A 24558-nucleotide genomic window follows, 5' to 3' on the forward strand; every position below is an offset into this window, starting at 1 on the left:
CCATAGTAAATTTGTTTGTACACTTAATGACAGAATAGCATATGGGGGGAAGTGGGTATCACACTGGGCATTATCCAGTGTAGGGCAGCAGCCACATTCCCAGATATTTATAGCATTACTATCATTTCACAAAAGTTCTTTTACAGATTAGTGGGCATCTGAACACATGCTGAGCTATCAAAACGTTTCTTTTGTGAATTAGTAGTAACACTGTAAAGGGGTTATCCTAGAATCTCATGTTTTCCCCCAAAGAACGTGGCCTAATAGGCTACATAAAGCTACCCAAAAATGCCTCAATACCTGCACTGGCTGCTTTCCTCCTATTCTTCCTGGCTCCCAGTCCTGTGTATGCCCCATGGACTCCCAAGCTTAGGGGATGCAAGGGTCCCCATCAGTAACACATTAAATTATTCTAGATGTTTTCCATAAAACTAAGCATCAGTCTACAAACTGGACAGCACATAGTACTGAGAATACTGGAGAGGTTATCAAGTGAATGAGGTAAATGAATTAACCTAAAGAATTCTATTAGAAATAATAATGCTTATTAAACAACAAAGTCAAAATCCTGAGTCCCTGTGAGGGGGAGATTTGTTACCATTAAATGAGACTGCAAATGGTCCGGTAGGTTTTTTTCCACGGAGGGAGGGATGTCATATATCTCTTGGGTTTGCTCTCTGCTGACAGGACCTTTCACTGCCATTGGTGGAATGTCGTACACCTGTGCAAGACCAAAATTAACGTTAACTTAATACAGTAAAAATTTGATATTAACGTGTCCCTGTACTCTCACTGATGGTGGGGCAGAGCTCCGTTCCATAGATGGCGGCTGATGAAGGGGCATGTGACAATACTCTATCACCCTGCCTCCTCCAATGCGTCTGTGATTGTTTCCCAAGCGCAAAGTACTGGTATGGAGGAGGCAGAGTACTGTGTAAGCCACATGCCCTTCCATGAGCCGCAACACGAAACCCCTTTAACTAAGCGCCTCTCTCCTTAAATCGTTGCGATCTCAATATTGCTGCAAGAGATGGGCTCCATAGACATACAAAGGTGCCGTCTCCTGCAGTGAGATGAAAAAGGCAGCTATCCAGGAAGTGAAGAGCTTAGTCAAAAACTTCTCTCTGCTATAACGATGACCCGAACTGATCAAAACTATTTACATGTCTACAACACATGTCAAAAGTTGTTTTTTTTTTTAAGTGACAGTGTGCAATTCAACTTCAACTCGGACCAAGGGACCGAGAGTAAATCTTGCTTTTTCTAAGGGCCCTATTCCACGGGCCGAGCAGGGCCCGATCAACGATGTAAACGAGCGCCGATCAGCTAGATCGCCGCTCGTTTACTGCGTCTATTCCACGGCCCGATGATCATTGAGCGAGGGCTGCAGGGACATCGTTACCCATGTCCTTGCAGCCCTTGCAGCATACATTACCTGTCAGGTCACTCAGCCAATCACAGGCCGCGGCGGTCCCAGCCTGTGATCGGCTGAGTGCTCTGTCAGCTGACAGGCCATTCTGAAGCTAGAGCGCGTGGGACCCGGGGAGGAAGACAGAGCGGAGGAGAAGCCCTGCAGGTAATGCATGCTGCGCTTCTCAGATCGTCGGTTGCCCGCCACGCACGGCTATTCCATAGTGATGCGCGGTGGGGGAATGATGTTTTTAGGTCTGGCCCTAAATGAACGATCAACCAATGACACGATCGGCTGATCGTTCTCTCTATTCCACCGAGCAATAATCGGCCGAATCTGGCCGAATGGGGCTGAATCTGGCCGAATGGGGCCAATTCGCCCGATTATCGTTCCTGTGGAATAGAGCCCTAAATTACCCATGGGAATGGCTCCATGGTTGGTCAAAGGCAGAAAACCTGTAGTTGTGGCTTATCAATGAAACTACAACTATGACTAAATAGCATGTAATGCAGATGTAATTCTATATGTCTACTGAACATTCACAAGCTATCTGATCCCATCACAGCATTAAAAACTTCACGGTTCAGCATAATGTTACAAACCTCTGGGCTGTAGCTGTTCACTAAACACCTGGTGGGAACATCATAGATCTCCTGTGGTCCAGCAGGAAGGAGATGGCGAGGAATGTCGTACTCATCCTGTTGTTCTGGCTTGGGTGAATCATACACATAGACTTGACCTTTTCGGGTAGGGAGAACAACCTGTGCAAAAAAAAAAAAAAAAATTATATAAACTGATAAGTCTCACTATTTCTTTTACTGATAATACGTAGATGAACTATTCACACTATTCACTCAGACAAGAATTCGGGTATGATAAAAGCATCCATACAGCTTTAGCTACATGATATATTTTAACAGGCTATCTAATCACGCACTTCCCCACCCAGATATAGTGCAGCCAGAGGGTTTTCACCTAATAGATTCTTTCAGAGGAAATTACATGCACAATCTTTAAGCAGAATTCCTATGACAATCTGAGAATGTGAAGTTATATCTGGCAGCCAAGCTTATTCTTAATAAGGAATTTACTGACTTGTATGTGTAATATCACACAGCTACCACTGGATGGAGACATATTACAAGACAGAATGCAAATCCCAGCTACATCTAGTCATTTGTTAAAATGTTAAATGGCTGCTCTATGCAGAGGTATATAAATCAGTCTTGCATTTCATTCTCTACTAGGATTTTGCAAAGTTTTCTGCAGCACATATAGCTCAGTCACATTAATGTTTATTCCTTAAAGTGGACCCGTCACTTTTCATATTGCATGGGAAATGGCTTCTGGATGTATTGGAAAATGTTCTGCTATAATGTATAGGGGTAAATCAGATTATTCTAAGCCTAAAACAAAAGATGCAGGACATACTGGAATAACAATTTATATGCTTTGCTGCACTGAAGGTAGATTAAATACAACTACATGGTAATACCTGAAAAAGATAGTGTTTAATGCAATTTTTAGTAAAGGAGGCCATATACTTCAATAACTGTTGGCTCAATAGAGAGCTCTACACCTAAGATAGTCAAATGGTCATGAGGAGGGTTTAGCCAACTTTGCTTATATGTATATGGACACCCTAAATCAAAGCCCCTCAAAGCATATACTAAAACCTGTCTGACCAAGACCTGTCTGACCAAGTTACACAATAGATACAATAAAACAACAATGCTCATGTATGTAACAGATAAACAACACTGTTCTGTTCTGCCAGCTAAACATCAGAGAAAGAGCAGAACCTGTCAGTGTCTGCAGAGAGAGAGAGAGAGAGAGAGAGAGAGAGAGAGAGAGAGAGAGAGAGAGGTGAAGGACCTGAGCACATGACACACAGGTCCTCAATGCTACAGTGTGGAGATCAGCCCAGCAGAGGGGAAGATGGAAAAGACCAAGCTGTAAGTGCTGTGTGTGTGAGCATGTGTGTCAGCAATGTGTGTGTGTCATTAGAAATGTGTGTGTCAGTCAGTATTGTGTGTGTGTGTTTGTGTCAGTCAGTAATGTGTATGTGTGTCAGTCAGTAATGTGTCTGTGTGTGTGTGTGTGTGTGTGTGTGTGTGTGTCTCTAAGTGTGCCAGTCAGTAAGTATCTGTGTCAGTAATGTGACTGTGTCAGTAAGCATCAGTTTTGCTTTTAGGGACTAGTAAACTAGAAAGTTGCTTAGGGCTGGGCCCTCACAGACTGAAATCCCAGCAGCAACCTGAGAGTACAGCATGTGAATCATTCCTGCTTTCCAGGGACTTTACTATTAACCCCGTTAATGCCCTAGAATACCAGACACCTTACCATTCTCTGGGTCACTATTTAGGCATCGCATGGAATTCTTACACAAAGAATGACAGTTTTATTGGTGCACTGAATAGCAGTATTATGTGGTATAATTTATGGCAGTGTTACTTAAAGGGATATGTCCATCTGAAGAAGTTATTCCCTGTCCATGGGATATAGGGGACAACAGGCTGATTGGCAGGAGTCCAACCAATCCTGATACTGTGGGTGAAATTGTCTCCAGAATAAACCGAGTTCTGACATTCTCTGTGGCACCTCTGAGCATTACTGGTTCATCCTATTTATTCTGGGGACAATTTTGTCCTCATTTTCAGGATTGTGTTTCCGTGGATTGGGGAATACCACATTTAATTTTTGGGCAGTATTTATATATAAACATACATGTAAAAAATACTTTTGGCTGGGTTCACACTACGTATATTTCAGTCAGTATTGTGGTACTCATATTGCAACCAAAACCAGGAGTGGATTAAAAACACAGAAAGGCTCTGTTCACACAATGTTGAAATTGAGTGGATGGCCGCCATATAACAGTAAATAACTGCCATTATTTCAATATAACAGCCGTTGTTCTAAAATAACAGCTAATATTTGCCATTAAATGGCGGCCATCCACTCAATTTCAACATTGTGTGAACAGAGCCTTTCTGTGTTTTTAATCCACTCCTGGTTTTGGTTGCAATACTGACTGAAATATACTGACTGAAATATACATATACTGACTGAAATATACGTAGTGTGAACGCAGCTTAATGTGCATCTTTTATGTGTATATATTGATATTATTACAGGAGGAAAAAAATTGTTGAGAAGGCGGCCTACTTACTTGCTGCTCAGGACCTGTTATCTATAGAAAAGACCACAGATAGGACCACAAAGATGGCAATTTAAAACCCACTCTAAGATTCCTGTCACAGGCTACTGGTATAGATTGTAAGATCCACTGGTTTGAGGCAAGATGTCTGACATGTACAGCAGAATACAAGGTTCAATAAACTACTGGGAAATGATTTATACATCTAACTTTCATGATTTCCTTTACAAGGGAAGGGGTCTGCTCAGTCTGCACCATGCAGAATTATATGTTCTTGGTTCAAAGTGAGAAATGCCTTTTATTCCAGCCATGGACTTATTACAGGAGAAAGGCCTAGTGGTCAGATTACCTTAAAAAGGCAGCAAGGCAGCCGCTAGCTCTCTAGCAATTTCAAACAAAGCATTTCCACCCTGTTATTCCAAGGGCATCATAAAATATTAATAGGGGGAGCATAAAAAGGATCATGGGGGAGGGGGATCCACTTGAAGGGCAGTTTTACGGATAACTAGGGTTTGTACGATGTTGTGATGTACACTGCCACTCTCTTGTCCTCAGTATTAGCAGAGGACTTAGGAACCCTGTGAATCGCTTTGTCAGGTGGACATTTCTATTATACAACTTGTCTTTATTAGATTACTGGAACAAAGAAAAGTGCATTGCTAAATGGCCTGTGATTCCCATCAGCCGTCCTCAGGTTACCATAGCAAACACATCTAATTACACTGAAAGCCATAGGAGCTGCTATATGCAAGGCAGTCATTCATAGCGAAGGTTACACAGGCCAGATCATATGGAAGCACATCCATGGCGTGTAGACTACGCAGAGCTATACACACAGACTCATCAAGATGTGTAGGACATATTCTGGAGCTTTAGATGAAATCACTATATGTTGATATATTGTCAAGGAAAAAAATATATAACATAGTAATAGGTAGGATTACTAGAATGAATCAGGGGTGCTGAAATAGCAGTTCCCTTATGTAGTCCTAGTATTAATATTATCATTATTATTATTATTGGAATATGGTCCTTTAGCTGGTAAAATGATAATCTGCAGGGTGCAGGAATTGTGATAATAGACACAGGCTGCTATCATTGACAGGCCTCCATAAATAGCAATCTGTGGTGTACCAATGGATTTGCAGGTAAGTGGTTGGAAATTGGAAATCCACCACTGAAAGTAAATGGGAAGGATAATGAGACGCTCCACTATAATAATAGCTGCTTTATGTATCTGGTTAATAGGGCATAAGGAAAGGGGCTGTCTTAGAAAATGTCCTTCACAAAGGTCTAATGCTTCATTTATTTTGCAGCAGCTCTGTAGGAGAGATCAGCACTAGCCTAGTGCTTCCCTCAATGATAAAATCATGAGTAAAGCTGTCCATACTTTTCAGATAGCTGCCAGTCTTCTGATTGTAAGATATACATGCATGCTTTGCTTAGCTGTGTGTGTATGTGATCTGAATAAGGAAAAAAAGCCACTGCCAGATTCCTCTGGTGGTGGCTTATCTCCAGAAGAACAAAAAGATCAGGCATGTTAAAATTCCACATGTATGACCCTTCTCTTCCCCGACATCTGTCTCAGGGACCACCATCACTGAATAGCTAGTAAGCTGACTTTCATTCAATGTGTATGGCCAGCGGGACTGGCTGTGTGCCCTGTCAGTTCAGAGTCCCGCTGTGAAGCTACATCAGCAGCTCCAGGAAGCGAGCAGAGAGTACAAGAACACCTGGACCATAGACAGGTAGTGTATGTGTGCACTATACTGTATATATTTATTCCCCCATACATAGCCTTGGAGGCCTGCTTACATGACTTTGGTTGGATTATTTCACAGGACTACCAAGATGATTCTTACAGGTAGTAATAATCAAACACTGAACACTTGAGCAACCCCTTCATTGACATTTAATTTGAAGTCATTCTGCAATAAAATTCATGCTGTATCTTGTCCAAACATGAAACATGTTACATATACATTATGTTAATAGAAGATGTCACTAGTATCAGATACATTGCAGTGTACAGCATAGCTCAAACATTCTCTCGTAGGATACTTCTGAATGATTATCCAGTGTATTAGACACCTCGATGCGCTGAGTAGGCAAGCACCGGTCTGGTAAATCGTCACTTGCTTACAGAGCCTATTACATGGCTCAATTATATGGCTCGTGTGTCAAGGGCTGCACAGACATTGTTGACAATATCCTTGCTTTATAAAGTGAATAATAAAGTAATACTTACCTGTCCACTCTCCCCTTTGTCCTGCTGCCTCCTTCACATTTACCGCAGCAGCTTCTAAATCCGCCTCTTAAATGACAGGCCACTCAGACCATCACACAGCCAGTGATTGGCTGGGAGGCCTGTCACTTCACAGACAGTTTCATAAGCATCAGCGACAGCTGTGGTGAGCATGGAAAAGGCAGCCGGACACCAGGAAGCGTGGACAGGTAAGTATACATCTTAAGGCTATGTTAACTCACTTTATAACGACAGCCGTTGCTTAGCCTATTGTTACACTGGCCGAACACCGCCAGTGTTTGTATGTTCCTTCAGCCATCAGAGCTCTGACCTTTGCAGGAACATTTAATTCCAAACTGTCCATTCCGGGTGTGTCTGGAAATAAATTAAGTACTGATGTCCATACACACCATAGATGAACAGAATGCATCTGTGTGTGCAGGTTAATAACGGCCACTGTTCATGTAGCAAGGTGCATGTAGCAATGCGCAATGGTTGTTAAAAATGTTGAAAGAGAACAATGAATTGCTTCTCGGCTGATCAATTTTATTAATTATGTAATTCATTAATTCGGCAGATAATTGCTCCGTGTAATAGGGCCCTCACTCTCCAGAACTTCTTTATGGTCTTATACTGTGAGATGGAGGTGTAAGGCCATGTCCACACTTGCAGAGTCTGTTCGGCACTGACAAATTAAGGCACACAGACTGCTGTCCTATTAAAAAAGAATGCAGCCTGACAAACCCCAATTACTTTTTTGTGTCCTTTTAGAGTCTAACAGGGTGGGAAAAGGCCTGATCTGGATTTCTCATATAAAATAAATAAAAAGATAATTGATAAAAAAGACAGGCAACTTTATTTGTCCTTTAATTTAATTTAAAATGATCAAAAAACAGGTGGCAATTTTATTGTAAATTTTAGAAATAAAATGTATATTAGTAGATCATTCAATGTTGACAGCATACTATGAAAGACATTTCCCTGGAGAGTCCTATCGTGTCCACACCCTCTCCACCCAGCATTGTGTCACATTTCATTCTGGATATGAACAAAGTGCCAGCTGTTTTATACATATACACCCCAGAATTCTTTATGGAAATTGTACTTCTGCCAAGGAGCAAGTGATGAAGCCGTGTTATGTTACTAGAGATGCAACACCTTAAAAGTACGAGTGTGTTAGTGTAGCTGACAAACTAGGTCTATGATAATACTGAAAGTCTGATGTAAAGTCTATGGCGTAAAGACATTGGGAGAGATTTATCAAACATGGTGTAAAGTGAAACTGGCTCAGTTGCCCCTAGCAACCAATCAGATTCCACCTTTCATTTTCCAAAGAGTCTGGGAGGAATGAAAGGTGGCATCTGATTGGTTGCTAGGGGCAACTGAGCCAGTTTCACTTTATACCATAAAACTCCCCCATTAGCTCTATCTGCTTATAGTCAGTATGATATTAATTATTAGGTCTAGAAGATGATATAAGAGTCATGTTTGCTTCTATGAACCTATAGGCACATATAATACATGGAGGAAAATGACATTATTTACAGGGCAGGAAGTTGTTATGTTGCACTTGGCGATGACGCTAATAAAGCAGGAAGTTCCAGAGATTAGAGACATCAATAAAACGGCATCACGGAGCTTGGCTCTGACTCTGTCATACCATGTAATTACATTTCCTGACAAGGCAAACATGTTGATACATTATAGCTACCAAATTTAATCTTATGTTTTAAAGCTAGGCACACATTACCGTTCCTGCCAGGCAAGCCCCTCCTGTTGTCCCCGAATGCCCTGTGTCACAGTCACTCATAGTATCTGACAGTACAAAGTTGCAAATCTGTATAGCAGGAAACTGATATTTTAATGTTTGTATCTGATTTACAGTGCCTTCACACATGACGGATCTGCAGCGGATTTCTCGCTGCGAATCCCCTGCGGATCCTTGCCCTGTAAAGTCTATGGGCAGACATACTCGCAGAGGGATGGACAAGCTTAGGGTTATTTAGAAAAAAGACGTCTTAGGGGCGATCTGATCACAATGTACAAATATATGAATGGACAGTACAGAGATCTTTGTAGTGGTCTTTTTACTCCTAGGTCTGTAACAATGACAAGGGGGCATCCTCTACGTCTAGAGGAAAGAAGATTTCATCATCAGCATCGACGCAGGTTCTTTACTGTACGAGCGGTAAGACTGTGGAACTCTCTGCCACATGAGGTTGTCATGGCCGATTCATTATATAAGTTCAAGGGAGGACTTGATACTTTTCTTGAACAATATAATATAACAAGTTATGGGCATTAGATTTCTGGTGATACGTTGATCCGGGGATTGTTCTGGTTGCCATTGCAGTCGGGGGGGGGGGGGAGGGGGGGGGGGGGAGTTTCTCCATGTGGTGGGGCGGTTGTCTTCTGCCCCATAGGGGTTTTTCGCCTTCCTGGATCGACACAGTAGGATTCTCCTAGGTTGAACCTGATGGACTCTTGTCTTCTTTCAACCTTGTTTACTATGTTACTATGTTACATACCGCTGCCAGTATGTTGGGAGACTGCCCAGTTAACCCCTGGCCGACCAGAGCATATACTTTACCTACTCCAGGATCCGGCTTGCTTCGAGGGTTCCCAGATGCACGTCCCGCTCAGCCAATCACTGTGCTGCGTCGGGGCAGGGACGTGCACCCGGGAACCCCTGAAGAAAGACAGATCGCAAAGCAGGTAATGTATAAGCTCCGGCCAGCCAGGGGTTAACGGGTCGGTCTCCCGACATACTGGCAGCGGGATGTCCATCCCACTGCGAGTATGTCTACCCATAGACTTTAGAGGGCAGGGATCCGCAACAGATCTGTCATGTGTAAAGGCACCCTAAAGAAATATTCACATCTCAACTATTACAGTTATACTTGTAGGGCTCCTCAAGGTAAATATTTTTATTCATTAATTTACCAAACTAGCCTCCTTCTCCTAATATGCTGTTTTTTTCCTCCCATTGTCGACAGCTCATTGTCTAGATTACCGACCAACACTCTGTTCTAAAAGCTATATTTACAGCAATTTTTTTATACAATATATACACTATGGGGGACATTTATGAAAGCCCCTGGCCATATCTCCCGCTCTCCTGATGTGCATGGGGGACTGGGGGATGTCAAGGTGGGGAGGAGACGTGGCCTCCTCCCCCCCAGGTCTTGCTGGATTCGCCTCTTATTGAATCCGGTAGGGCAGTTGGGGACAGGGCCTAATTTAAGACCATTGTACCAGTACACTGGTGTTCTTAAATGTCCCCCCATGTAAAGTTGATCATACACATACAACAGCTAATGAAAGAACACACATTCAGAAATATCTCACCAAATACACCGAACCTTCTCTCTGCAGACGTCATCTGTTCATGTCTTCCTCACCCTTCCCACACACAGGAACATTCAACACACCCAGACCAATTATTTGCTGTATTCGGCTGATACGGCAGATAATCGTCTCATGTAATAGAAAACAACGATCAGCCGACATGAACGATCTCAGCTGATCTCAGTCTGTCCTTGTCTTTCAACATGTTAAAAGACAAACGACTAAGATCGCTGCGATCTGCTGCCGTCGTGTGGCGGAACATGAGCGATGACAGCAGACCGCCGCTACCTTCTATGATCTGTATGGACGATCTAGGCATTACCCGGGCAGCCCTTCCGCAGCTCCCCCTGGACCCCCAGGCTCTTACCCACTCGTTGCCAATGCTTGTAATAGCGCCAGCAGCAAGCGGGGGACAAGGAGCAAGCGAGCACTGACAGCGCTCCTTTGCTCCTCTAAATCGTCCCGTGTAATAGGGGCTTCACTGTATTCTCTATGGAGAGGGGTAAGCTGCAGCCAGAGCTTATCTCTCTAAGAACAAAGGGGTTTTTCATTACGCCCAACCCCTATGACGATCGAAATCATCTGTCAGTGGTTGTTCAAGTGAGCTCCATACACCTTATAACGGCAGCTAAATATGCCTCGAGCAGTGAGTACAGCCAACAAAAGTATAAGGTGTATGAGGACCTTTACATTAAATTCATTGTCTTATCTACAACAACCACATGGATCAGGTAGTCCAATCCTAATGCACAGAAAACACTTTATACGGAAGGAGAGGAGAAGTGTCTTGGCAATGAGACGTTTCCTTCTCTCAAGTTCTTGTTATTAGTACAATTCCAAAGGTCAAGGGGGAAGGGATGACGAAACTTATGCACTGAACTCTGTGGGAATTATAAAATTGTCTGTGTGTGAATAGTAAACTATGGGATTTTCCACACAGGAGTATGTTGAAGGTGCACCACCTGCCAAAGTCCTAACATTTTCCTATTTACCATGGCTGGTTAATCCACCTATTAACGTCTTTATTCCCCTTAGTAAGGGAGGCCTGCCTTATGCATAGCTGCATTCCAGATAACATTTTCAATGAAGAACAAAGAAACAAGACTTTATTAACCGTGAAGAGGGGTTAAGTTGTGTGTTTTAGAACAAGCTTGTGGTTTAAGATCTGCCTGTACAAGCTGAGGCTTTAACGTTTAATGCTGTGCTGGCAATCAACGTTCCAAAAATACAGTCTCAGGGCAAAGACCCAGCGTAACTCCAGAGAGAAGCTGACTGGAAAATTCCTGATGCAAGATCCTGTATCCCAGTCCCAAATGCGGGCTGGATATGTCTGGTGAGATATTGGGTTTCTATACTTAATAATTTCTTTGTAAGATGTAAGACTTACAAAAGTTCCTGTTGAGCTGCATGTGCAGGACTGTAACTGTATGATGTGGCTAATTTCACAGCTTTAAAGGGGCTTTTCATTGTTTTGAAGGGAGGCAATGAGACAAAAAAAAAAAAAAATCACTGTACTTACCCATCTGCTTTCTGCCACTTCAGCACTGCTGCCTATCCAATCCTTGGCCTCAGTAGTCTCTTCCTGCATGGATGATGATTGCAGAGGCCAGTGAATGGCTGCAGTGTGACATGCTCAGTGTTACATTCTCAGTGGTGGCTAGTAGAGGGGTGAGTGCATTTTTTATTATTGTTATTGTAAAAAAATAATAAAAACAGACAGGTAAACCAAATTAAAGGGAACTTGTCAAATATATATATCCCTCTGTTTAGGTGTAAGAAGACATCTATCAGTCATGGTCAGTGAGGTAGGAGGAAGCCACCAGGGACCGTCCTGATGACTCATGGTCCAGGCAGCATGAAAGCATACCAACTGTCCTGGATCCAGCGGGACATTTTCAACTGGTTGGTGCTACCCTGCTGCCCTGCGATGGTCTCCATATGTCCCTCTTTTAAAGAGACATCTCGGCTCAGGGCTGGGCCACAATGGTTAAAGGGACTATCCGGCATAGGGACATTTTTTTATAATGCTTTCCTCTCAATGCTCCCCCAGTGTGTCCTGTTGTATCCTCTCTGGTGTCTGACTGCAGCCAGTGCCACTTGTTGGATAAACTCATCTGTGGAGTAATAATTCACTAGTAATAAAATGGCCCTAGCTTGAATTTTTTAAATAATTTATTCATTTTAATTTCTTATAATTTCTTATTTTTTTTTTTTTTTTATCATTTATAGAAAATTATTTTATTTGTACAATTTAGGAAGAATGTATCATCAGAAGATGATTGTACAAATCAATTTTTTTATGAGCCTATATATTTTTGAAGGTTACAGTGAAAGGTGTAAACAGAATATAGATAAAATACCAACCACAAAAGTTGATGGTCACAGCTCCCCTCCTCCCCCTCATGCCTCGAAAACTTTCTCATAGAAGTCAATAAACACTCTTTTTTCCTGTGGTCGATGAAAGGTGCTCACAGTAGCTAAGGCAATATAGCTGCCCCATCATCATGAACTGATAATATAAAAATAATTCTACACATTATTTACCTAAAACAACTATACCTAACAAATCCTATTTTTATTTTATTTCTACAAATAAGAAAAAAGTGACAATATTAATAAATGTCCATAAATACAGTTGATTCAAATGGAGGCAAGTAACTGGAGAGGTAATGGTAGCATTTATAGTAACAAAACAACAAGTGCTTACCGTAGCATTTTGTATGGTAAAACACTATATGTAGTGTATACCATTTAGCAGACACAAGGCGTCATTGTCCCTACATTGGACAGTCATTGATCCTGCATCACATTTGCAGTCCGATCTATTTACTTTGGGGCAGACAAACAATGGGGCAATGGGAGGCTACAGCAGGCATTGAAATGTGAGTGACAAAGAAAAAGGACGCTTCTACAAACAAAGAGCTAGGAAATAACTGTGACACTCACATCTGTGACCAGGACTTTACATCTGTCCACTCAAAGGTCACACAGCCCCCAGAGCTCACACTTTAATGAGTACAGTGGTATATTAAATACTATAGTAGTAGGTAGTAATCCTGCACAATGTACAATAAAGAGGCATACAGATAATAATATATATATATAATATAAATTGAAAATAAGCTGATTCTTACTATTTACACTGTTATCCACATACCAAAAATCAATATATTTCAGTTAATTCTATAAGGGAAAAAGCAGAAGGAGTCTTATATTTCATTGATATGCTTGTCTCCAATATTACATGTATGCTTGTGCAGACACCATTAAAATCCGCACAGCACCTTCCATTGACTGAGTGGTTCTCTTGGGAGAAAAGCATTACATCATCTTCTATTTATATCACCAATCCCATTCACCGGGGTAAACAAGATGAGCATGTGTGTGAGCGAAGGGGGAGGTAGGCCAGGGACACTGGGGAATGATAAGCAGGGAAGATGTAGAAATGTGAGTGTCCTCCCTCCTGACTGTCATGGAGCAGACTAGCCGGCTCATTAGTAGAAGCCAGATGAGAGATGGAACGAATCCTTACATTAGTCTGCAGCAGAGGCCGTGGAGGAGCTGATGCCTGGCATGTAGAGGGTACAGCAGCAGATACATCAGAGGGCATGAGGAATAATGGACAGTATTTACAGGGTTAACCAAAGAAGACAGCAACCAGAAGGTCTGATTCTGCATTCTGCAAGTAATAAACTCGAGCCTTGCAAATCTTTATTATGGAACGCGGAGGCAAGAGTGTGCTGTAACTAAACTAGATCGAATTAATGATATTTACTCAACAAAATGCAAATTCATTAAAACCAAATACAGAAAAACAATGATGACAACATTTTATAATGATGATAAATAGAAATAATAAAGTATCTTATCTCCATCTACAGGAAACTATCAGCATATCAGATTCAGATATGGCTGTCCGCCCGCTTCTCTAACCATGTCTCCTCATGAATACTGGGGGTGAGATGGGAGAAGGAGATGGGAGAAATGGCCACATTAAAGGTGCTGTAATTCTCAATGTAAAGTTCTTACACGTGCCGACCTTCGGCTGTCGACGGGCGCAAACAAGCAATGTTTGGTGAAATTGGTGCTCGTTTGCAGTAGCTTTCCTCGATAAATCATACAACCAGGCCGCACAAACGACCCCTGCATCATTCGTCCAGTCTTTGAAAAATACTGCTAACTTTTAGTGCTGTGCAAAAAATGTGAGGAGTGGGTGTTTTCCTGTTCAGCTGATCACTGTCACACTTGAAACGTTTGTTGCCAATAATTGACCCAGTAAAAGGGATTTAACAACCCCTATACAATGTACTGTTCATTGTTATCAACCAATTCAGGTTTAAAGGCCCTATTACACCAAGCGATTATCAGCCGTTACGGGCAATAATCGCTTGGACTAATAGCTACTGTTAAAGGGCAACAATCAGCCGACATACACGATGTCGGCTTATCCTTGTCTTTCAACATGCTGAAAAACTCCATAACATAGCTATGTCCTATGGGCTCCCTCCTGCGGCTCTCTGCCCCCCCCCCCCCCCCAATTGTTAATTATAGTTTATAAATTTTTTTTTATAAGAGGACACCAGTCTCTATCCAGCATTATTAACTGGTTCCAAAACTAGACTCAAAATACAGTCTCACAGGTGCATATTAAGGGGTAAATTACACTTTCTTCTCTAAGTGGTTAACATTGGTTCTCCATCCTATGGAGGCACATTGATACCCAAATGAAAAAATGTAAAAGGTAGTGGTATTGTAATATGGCAAGCATAAATTCCTAAAATAACATGCCAATGTAATGGGCTAATAGAGAAATCAGTTGTTATATCACAGATATAACTATAAAGCAATATTATATACATAATAAAGTTGTCCAACTAGAGTTGGAGTGAATGTCCAACTGGAGTGAAAATGACTTCTCAATTGTCATAGTAAAGGCTTTAAATGGGTTGTCTATAAAATAAACAATGAGCATTACTTACCAATCCCCTGCTGCTGTCGTTCTTCTGAGCACCAGCTCCCTGTGGAGCTCCACTTCCTGGTACCATCTGAACATACAGGAAATGCCTGCTGAGCCAATGACTGTCCATAGCACTTACCTGCCTCAGCCAGTGATTGGTCGGAACCTCAGAATAGCAACTGCAGGGGATCAATGAGGTCAACAACTTTTTAAGCCAGGCTGCCATTTTTTTTTATATATTTTTTCTATCAGACAACCACATTGAATTGAATTGTGAGATTAGTTATTGAATATTGATGGGAGTTTAGAACCCATCTTTTTCCTATGGGCTCCATGTACAAGGTTATTTCCCCCTGAAATCTAGGGCAGTTTCTTTCTTGACATGTGACATGGACTGAGCTTTTTTTTTATGAAGTGGCATTGATGTCACATGTGCACAAGCCCATTGAGAACATGTGGCACTGACCATGAATGAAATTCCAAGAATGTCACGAGCTGCGCCCATCAACTACCAAAAAATAAATCCAGTAGACTCACTTTCTCACAGCGCTAACACTTGTCTCAGGCAAAGAAAACAGTCAGGATAGACTTAAAGAACTAAATTTGAGGGAGGGAAGGAGGTGCAAAACCTTTAAATATGTTTAAGACCATGTTCATACACAGTATGAGACTGGCCGCTCAGAAAAGATCATCCCGGCCGGTACTGCAGTACCAGCCGGATGATCTTTAGGGCCGCAGAGTTCTGATGCGAGCGCATCCGTGCGTGCCTGCATCAGAACTCTCCACTGTTCACTATGGAGCTAGTGGCCAGAGCCGCTTGCTCCACAGTGTGTACCGACAGGGTTTTCTGCAGCCACTATTCAATGAATAGCAGCCGCAGAAAACTGACATGTCAGTTGTTTGCGACGTGACTAGGGATCCCGACAGGAGTGTATACCATGTGTATACACTCCGGCCGGGATTCCATAGGTGGCAACGGCATGTATATTTTCGTATTAATCACGGCTGTTGTTGAAATCAGCAACAACGGCCGTAGTTATATGAAAATATACATTGTGTAAACATAGTGTAAGGGTAAATATGGTTTAGGAGGGAAGTGTTTTTAAGAAACTGAACAGAAGAACAAGAGGACACAGTGAGAGGTTATTGTGGAAATTATACTGAAAGAGTAGTGGATGCTTGAAACAAGCTTCCAGCAGAAATGGTTGGTAAAGGATAAACCGATACCTATATCTTAGGAGGAAAATAATACAAGGGCCATCTAGATGGACCAGGTGGTCTTCGCCTGCCATCTCTTGTATGGCCAAATGGGTCTGGCACAATTACTTTTCTATTATCACTCAAGTTATTACCAGGACTTCTAACAATTACTATTGATTACCTAATGTTGACAGCCAATGACTCACTCTGAAGTATCCTCCCGGCCACCTGTTATCCATCACACGTGCTGCTAAACCACTTCTGGCCTTCAGCAAACTACTTGTTTTCTGCTTCTTTATCATCCAAACCATACCAAATTACAACTTTGAACATTAACCAAGTCTCAGCTGCCGCAGTTGTCTCTCTGTCATGAAAACCCATAATGACAAAGACACATTTTTACCGTTCGGGCGCACTGTCTGCCGCATACCACAAACAGAATCCTGCACACACTGAAAAGAACTCCGACATAAAACTATCTGAAGATTTGATATTGAGATGCTTGGACACCTTCTTACATTCTCCTCTAAGTGCATACTCAGTGGACCACTAAATAGTACCTTCACCCTATAAAGAAGAGACAGATTACATTCACCAACACAGACTAGCATCTAAAGTAAAGGCTTACTGTTGGAGTACCACACTGGTTTAAGGGCCTGTGTCTTTTATTGCAGCTACAATACCAGACATAGAATATATTTTGAAGTCACTCTGTCAGAAGACTTGACTTGGCTACCCCTCCTATAGCCCTTCCCTCCACATTTGATGGACTTTGCTTCATCCAACAAAACACAGTAATCACTGAACTCAGAGAGATCAGTGAAAAAAATCCAATGACGTACTCAATCAAGAGTCTCCACTGATGCTCCCAAAAAATTAAATATGCAAAATAAGAGTCCGTGGAGCCTCGGTTGCGAGTCTCAAAACACGGGATAGCCAGATATCTCTAGCCTGTTGCCACGGGGTGCCTCCATGATGGGGAGAGCACCACACCATCCTGATAGATAGCCCCTTAAGTCCCACTCGGTTGCGAGTATTGGAACATAAATAGGGAAACAACAGGGTGGCCCCTTTTTGTCAACATCTAACTCAAGGTGCGAGTATTGCGATCATGACAAGGGCTTGCCAAGGCAGGCATCCATCCACAGACAGCCGTTTAGGGGTATTTGAGACTCGCAACCGAGGCTCCACGGACTCTTGTTTTGCATATTTAAATTTTTGGAGACATCAGTGGAGACTCTTGATTGAGTACTTCATTGGAATTTTTTCACTGATCTCTTTGAGTTCAGTGATTGCTGTGTTTTGTTGGTTGATTTGTCATTGCCCCAACCAGCCAGAATCCTGCTCCATACTGACGAGGGGCAAATACCCTGAAACGGCTGTCTGTGGATGGATGCCTGCCTTGTCATGATCGCAATACTCGCAACCTTAAGTTAGATGTTGACAAAAAGGGGCCACCCTGTTGTTTCCCTATTTATGTTCCAATACTCGCAACCGAGTGGGACTTAAGGCGCTATCTATCAGGGTGGTGTGGTGCTCTCCCCATCATGGAGACACCCCGTGGCAACAGGCTAGATATATCTGGACTTTGCTTCATCCAGCATCTTTTCCATGTCACTAAGGTGCAGCATGGAGAGGTTTGGTTACCGCCGACAGCACAAGACACTTCAGATCTCCTAGAGGACACTTAGTGATTCATTATCATACAATGTGTGACTGCATAAAGACGCTTTTCCCAGGCCTGCTTGGATTACATAGCAAATAAGCGGATGTTTGAACTTGTCTCCCCAGCACCTATTTAGCAGTGTTAACTGTTTAAGGCAGCAGATACAGGAAGAGACTGCTAAGGTCAGTGACTGGATGCAGCATACACGCACAATGTATGGGACATTATGGCAGTACTTTCAATGGGGGACACCAGGGTGGTGGCATGTTTTTTATTATTTCATTTTATGCCAGCCTGCAATGATTTTTTTAATTAACTACTGGAAACCCCCTTTAAGTAATGTACAAATACTTTTCACTGGTAAAACAAGAGAAGCTCAAGAGGCTAATCTTCAAGGTTGTTCTTACTGAGAACAAAATGTTAAATTGGTGACGGACATCTAATTACAGGAAGGAAAGTTGTGACTGAAGCCGTTTGGCTCCAGCAAGGGCTATTGTTTTAATGCAATAACATCAGCGGTTATGACAATAACATGGCAATGCTGATTAATACTCAGAAAATGCAGCTTCTCTGCCCTCTCATTGTTGAGTCATGAGGAATCAGCACTTGTCACCTGTTTTCACTTTTTAGATGTCAAACATTCATCAGCCTTAAATATCATGAGAACAGTAAGGAGATTTTGAGCTTTGACCATAATTCAAGAGACAAAAAACTGATGTATCATTATAGTATAGGCCTTTACATAGTTTGAGATTTAGGCTAAGCTGATGCAGCTATACATGGAGAAACCTGCCTGTAAAATAAGGAGGTCCCAAGCCAGAAGTCAACTGCAACCTCTGAAATGAGGTGTATATACTGAAAAACTGTGATGGACTGTGACATCATATGATATATGACAGAAGAAGTCGTCGGAAAGAACTATAATGTTCTCTTTAATGGTCATAAATAAGGTCTAATGAGTTACTCAATTAATAAAAAAAAAATCGGATTACATTTTCAGATTTTCAGTTATATGTTTTTTCCTGTCATTTCAAAAAACTTTGTACATGTTAAAAGTTTTGATTAGTTGGGGTCTAATAATCCTTGAATATACCTAGGAGTAGTGCATGGCTGGGTGCTTCCCTGTCCAGCAGTCTGGCACATTGAAAAAGAGAGGCTCCATAGACCAGAGAGAGGAATGACAGGGACAAAAATACACAGTAAATCCTATAGATCCAATATATGTGGAGGCGAATCAATTGTGGAGAGATATTTATCTTAAACTATATTACAATTTTATAAAATTAAAAGTACATGAGTTTTATAGGAATAAATATAGACTTATAGATAGATCAACAAACAAATAATTCATTACATAAAATAAAATAAATAATAAAATTTACTAAAAATAAAGCGTCAGCGCAGGGCCCTTGCGCCTGCTGTTCTATCAATAAATATCGCAGTTTGTATATAGATACAATGCCTTTATGGCGTTTAAATTCTCTGGCCTCTTGTCCCCTGCTGATTTAAAGCCAGATAATAATAGATGCAATATCATAATATTTTGCAATGTTTCAATAGGGCTTAGTTTGTATGCCCCTTATAAAATTGTGGGTTACGCTGTGTCAACATATGAATCTCAGTTCAGTCGTACATTATATTGTGTCCCACGTATATGTCTCAGTTCCATGGATCTCACTTTGTATACATAAGGAAGTACGAGTAAATGCGATGCAGTGAGTGTTTGTAGTTATCGTAGCTGATACTGTATACAAACTGTATCGGTGGATAGACCACCTCTCACCCAATATCCAGTAATCAGTAGCCATATGAAGGATGAGTTGGTCGGGCTTTGGAGCTTGTCTCTCCGGTCTCCGCTGTTCTACCTTATCGGCATATGCAGGATACACACAGGATCGGCACTTTTTAAAAAAAGTTATCTATTCTTCACTGAGCAAAGGAGTGAGCATACTCCTGAAACGCGTCTGAAAAGATAACGGAATCGATAAATATATTTGGCACATATTCACCTTTTCTCTCAGCCTCGACCCTGCAACTGCTGGAACCATTGCCAGAGATTCAAACGAGCGCGCGCTCTACACCATGCGGAAACAGTGACAGCCTCCTGTGTATCCTGCATATGCCGATAAGGTAGAACAGCGGAGACCGGAGAGACAAGCTCCAAAGCCCGACCAACTCATCCTTCATACGGCTACTGATTACTAGATATTGGGTGAGAGGTGGTCTATCCACCGATACAGTTTGTATACAGTATCAGCTACGATAACTACAAACACTCACCACATCGCATTTACTCGTACTTCACACATAACAGATCGGCCCTTTTTCCTTATGTATACAAAGTGAGATCCATGGAACTGAGACATATACGTGGGACACAATATAATGTACGACTGAACTGAGACACATATGTGGACACAGCGTAACCCACAATTGGATAAGGGGCATACAAACTAAGCCCTATTGAAACATTGCAACAATATTATGATATTGCATCTATTATTATCTGGCTTTAAATCAGCAGGGGACAAGAGGCCAGAGAATTTAAACGCCATAAAGGCATTGTATCTATATACAAACTGCAATATTTATTGATAGAACAGCCGGCGCAAGGGCCCTGCGCTGACGCTTTATTTTTAGTAAATTTTATTATTTATTTTATTTTATGTAATGAATGATTTGTTTGTTGATCTATCTATAAGTCTATATTTATTCCTATAAAACTCATGTACTTTTAATTTTATAAAATTGTGATATAGTTTAAGATAAATATCTCTCCGCAATTGATTCGCCTCCACATATATTGGATCTATAGGATTCACTCCTAGAGAGCCTACACACGATTTTAAGTTATTATTTGCTCAAATCGGAGTTTATATAAACTGATATATCTACCAGCTATCACCCTGGCTCCCATCCAGTCTATCCTTAACTCTGCTGCCTGACTAATCCACCTCTCCCCTCGCTTTACCTCTGTCTCTCCCCTCTGCCAATCCCATCACTGGCTTCCCATTGCCCAACATATTCATTTTAAATTGTTGACCATGACATACAGTACAAGGCCATTTATAACCTATCCGCCCCGTACATCTCTGCCCTGATATCCTGCTACCGTTCCTCACGCAACCTTCGATCCTCCAATGACCTCCTTTTGTGCTCTCCCCTTGTTTGTACCTCACACAGAACCGCCTCCAAGACTTTGCCCAAGCCTCCCCCATACTCTGGAACTCACTACCCCAAAACATCTGTCCCTCATCTACCATCAAGACCTTCAAAAGTAACCTGAAAATCCATCTCTTTAAACTAAGCTATAACCTATAATATTTCTGTATCACACTTGACTGGCTGCACTTTACCTCCTGTTTCTCTCCCAGTACCTTATAGATTGTAAGCCTCGTGGGCCGTTCCTCTCTCTGATTATTGCTTAAGGCCCTATTCCACCAACAAATCTGACGACAGATTATCTGCCAAAGATTTGAAGCCAAATCCAGGAGTGGATTTGAAAAGAGGAGAAATCCAGTCTTTCCTTTATGACCTGTTCTCTGAATATAGTCTGTTCCTGGGTTTGGCTTCAAATCTTTGGCAGATAATCTGTCGTCAGATCTGTTGGTGGAATAGGGCCTAGGGTGTAAAAGACCCAGAGATCAGCTGATGAATAAGTAATCACTAGTTTGTCAGCAGATTGCTGGGATCATGCAGTTCTAAAAGTCACCAGAGGTAGCAGCACATGGTCCAGTGTAAACAGGGGATGCAAGGGAAGTGCTGCCCAATCAGTAGAGTGTAAAAGGCTCATCTGGTAGATCGGTACTTGTATCGGTAATGGGTCTGACTGTATAAAAGGACCCTAGGGTGTATAGCCACCTTGAATATTGCCAAGGAAATGCTCTCTGGAGTATTGGTATAACACAGGAGATGTCTTTGTGATGTCTTCCTAGTTATCCTGAGCCATTATGCCGTCACCTAGGTTGTATGAAGCTGTCTAATGGACACTCGGGTTACATCATAATCTATCAGATCAAATAACATTGGATTATATGTTAATTCTTCATTATCTACGAACAAATGTGTGGTGTGGAGCCAGACATATTAGCAATACCAGAGGCCACTAAATACATGGTAACAGAGATTACAACAAGAAGACGTTCCCCACCCTCTACATACCTATCAGGCATAGCAAATAACAACAACTGGAGCCACACATGATAAGGAGGAATATAGCTGTATCTGCCTTTATTAATTACACTAAATTCCATCTCATTCTTCACAATTTCATGCAATCCAGCTTCCTAGTAATTCATTACTGAGAAAATAATCTGAAGTAATGGGAGTGATCACTCCCAATGTTTTATGATGTTAGGTGTTATTGCTACTTTTGATCATTGTTTTTCAAATTCGATAACCTAAACTACAAAACTCCAGTCCGAGAGCTACGATTCCCAGTATGCCTTGGAGACTGTGTGCTGAAAGCTGTGACATCTGGAGTACCACAGGTTGCAGATCACTTTGCTGAATGTAAATGTATGCACAGAGGTAATGGTTTTATACTGAATAGTAACAGGGACCCCTTCATACTATCCTTTCTTATACATTACATTTCCTTCCAGAGGTCAAAGATTATGCTACATATTCTTACAACAGATATCTCTTTGTCCCTGAAACCAGTGCAGGTTTGATTTGCTCCCACTATCTTTATCAAGGTTACAATTTCCATGCATACCTGGAAGCAGAGATTAGGGGATTATCCAGCGCTAATGAAATAAACCCTGGTATTAGCCTGACTTCACACGGATCACATTTGTTTGCATTCTATATCATACAGACCACCATGTACAACCAGGCAATGCTGACTTCATATGACGCACTGTATAACTAATAGCATACATTTTACATGTGTGATTACTTATAGACATCACAGCAGCCAAACTATAGGTATTCAATAGATCTTAAAGTTATTTGCTCACAATGAATGTACCAGCAGTTAAATTCCTTTTTTAATTTTTTTTTTAACATTACCAGGTCGGGATCCCAGGGGAGCAGTCCATTTTTCGAAACTCTTGCCGGTCCTCTCTATGCACTAGAGGTGGGCCTGGATATCCCTCCATTAGAATGGAGCCGTGTGACAGAGTAGAACGAATATCATCACACTTGGGGCTCCGGGCCCATCTCCAGTGCATAGAGCTGGGCTGGTGCATGATACGGGAACGAGCATGTGATGTTGCAGCCAGTTGTGTGTGTATATATATATATATATATATATATATAAATTCCAAAAAAATATACATAGAGAGATGTTGCTTGCTGGAACAGATAAAAATTGGGCTATTGGGTCTTAACAAAAGAAAAATATTAAGAATAAAGGAGTAGAGTGAATATGTTCCCTTGCAATAAACCTGGCAATACATACTCGGATAATGATTTTACTAACATTCAGATTTCCCTTTCCATATGTATAAGCTTTGTATTTGTTTCTCATGCTGGGAGGCAGTGACCCTTTCATTTTCATTACAAACCTCACATGTATCATAAAATCTCCTGGGAAAAAGATTAATCTCAGTTAATTCCTGTTGGCAAATCTCTTTCTGTAGAATGGTTTAGTCTACTTCCTTGAGGCAGAAACAGATCTTGCATAACTCGTCTCATTTAAAGCTACAGATATGCATTGTCCATGGCACAAATTCTCTTTCTAGCTCCATTTTTTGAATATAGTTAAATATTTATGTGGGCGGAAATGTATTCACTTACAAATTCTACAACTCCTGGGAAAAACAAGGGCCTGAAAGCAAACCTGTCTTGTCTTGTTCATAGCATCCAATCACAGATTTGCTTTTATTTTGCCAGAGCCCATTAAGATATGAAAGATGAGCTGTGATTGGTTGTAATATATAAAACTAAAAGGGGAGATTTATCAAACATGGTGTAAAGTGAAACTGGCTCAGTTGCCCCTAGCAACCAGTCAGATTCCACTTTTCATTCCTCACAGACTCTTTGGAAAATGGAAGGTGGAATCTGATTGGTTGCTAGGGGCAACTGAGCCAGTTTCACTTTACACAATGCTTGATAAATCCCTTAAGTGTGTATTGTGTTGTGCACAGTCCATTGGATGTATGCCTAAGGGGAATTTCCTGTTTATTGTAAAACCAAACACTAAGGGTACTATTACACGGAACGATATTCGGCCGAATCGGGCCAATTCTGCCGAATATCGCTCCGTGTAATAAATGCAACGAACAGCCGATGACAACGATCATCGGCTGATCGTTGATATAGGTTAGAACCTATTTTTGTTGGGCGCCGACCGCGCACCGCTGTGTGTAATAGCGGTGCGTGGCCGGCTACTAACGATATACATTACCCATCCACGTTCCAGGGCTGCTCCTGCCGGCCGCTTCTCCCGGAGTCCCGCGCGCGCTCTAGCTTCACAGCAGCCTGTCAGCTGATAGGCCGCTCAGCCAATCACAGGCCGCAGCGGTCCCGGCCTGTGATTGGCTGAGCGGCCTATCAGCTGACAGGTCGCTGTGAAGCTAGAGCGTGCGCAGGACCCGGGGAGAAGCGGACGGCAGGAGCAGCCCTG

General features: G+C 41.8%; 1 protein-coding gene across 1 annotated transcript in view; it reads right to left on the reverse strand.

The window, feature by feature from the left end:
• Positions 1 to 24558, reverse strand: part of BCAR1 (BCAR1 scaffold protein, Cas family member) — a 102017-nt gene that overhangs the window by 14944 nt on the left and 62515 nt on the right. The window contains exons 3-4 of the mRNA XM_069965917.1: positions 2014 to 2172; positions 599 to 721 (exon numbers count right to left, since the gene is read on the reverse strand). Coding sequence (XP_069822018.1) covers positions 599 to 721; positions 2014 to 2172 — 282 coding nt within the window. The remainder of the gene's footprint in view (positions 1 to 598; positions 722 to 2013; positions 2173 to 24558) is intronic.

This window comes from Dendropsophus ebraccatus, chromosome 4 (assembly GCF_027789765.1).
Source record: "Dendropsophus ebraccatus isolate aDenEbr1 chromosome 4, aDenEbr1.pat, whole genome shotgun sequence".
NCBI classification, from domain to species: Eukaryota; Metazoa; Chordata; class Amphibia; order Anura; family Hylidae; genus Dendropsophus; species Dendropsophus ebraccatus.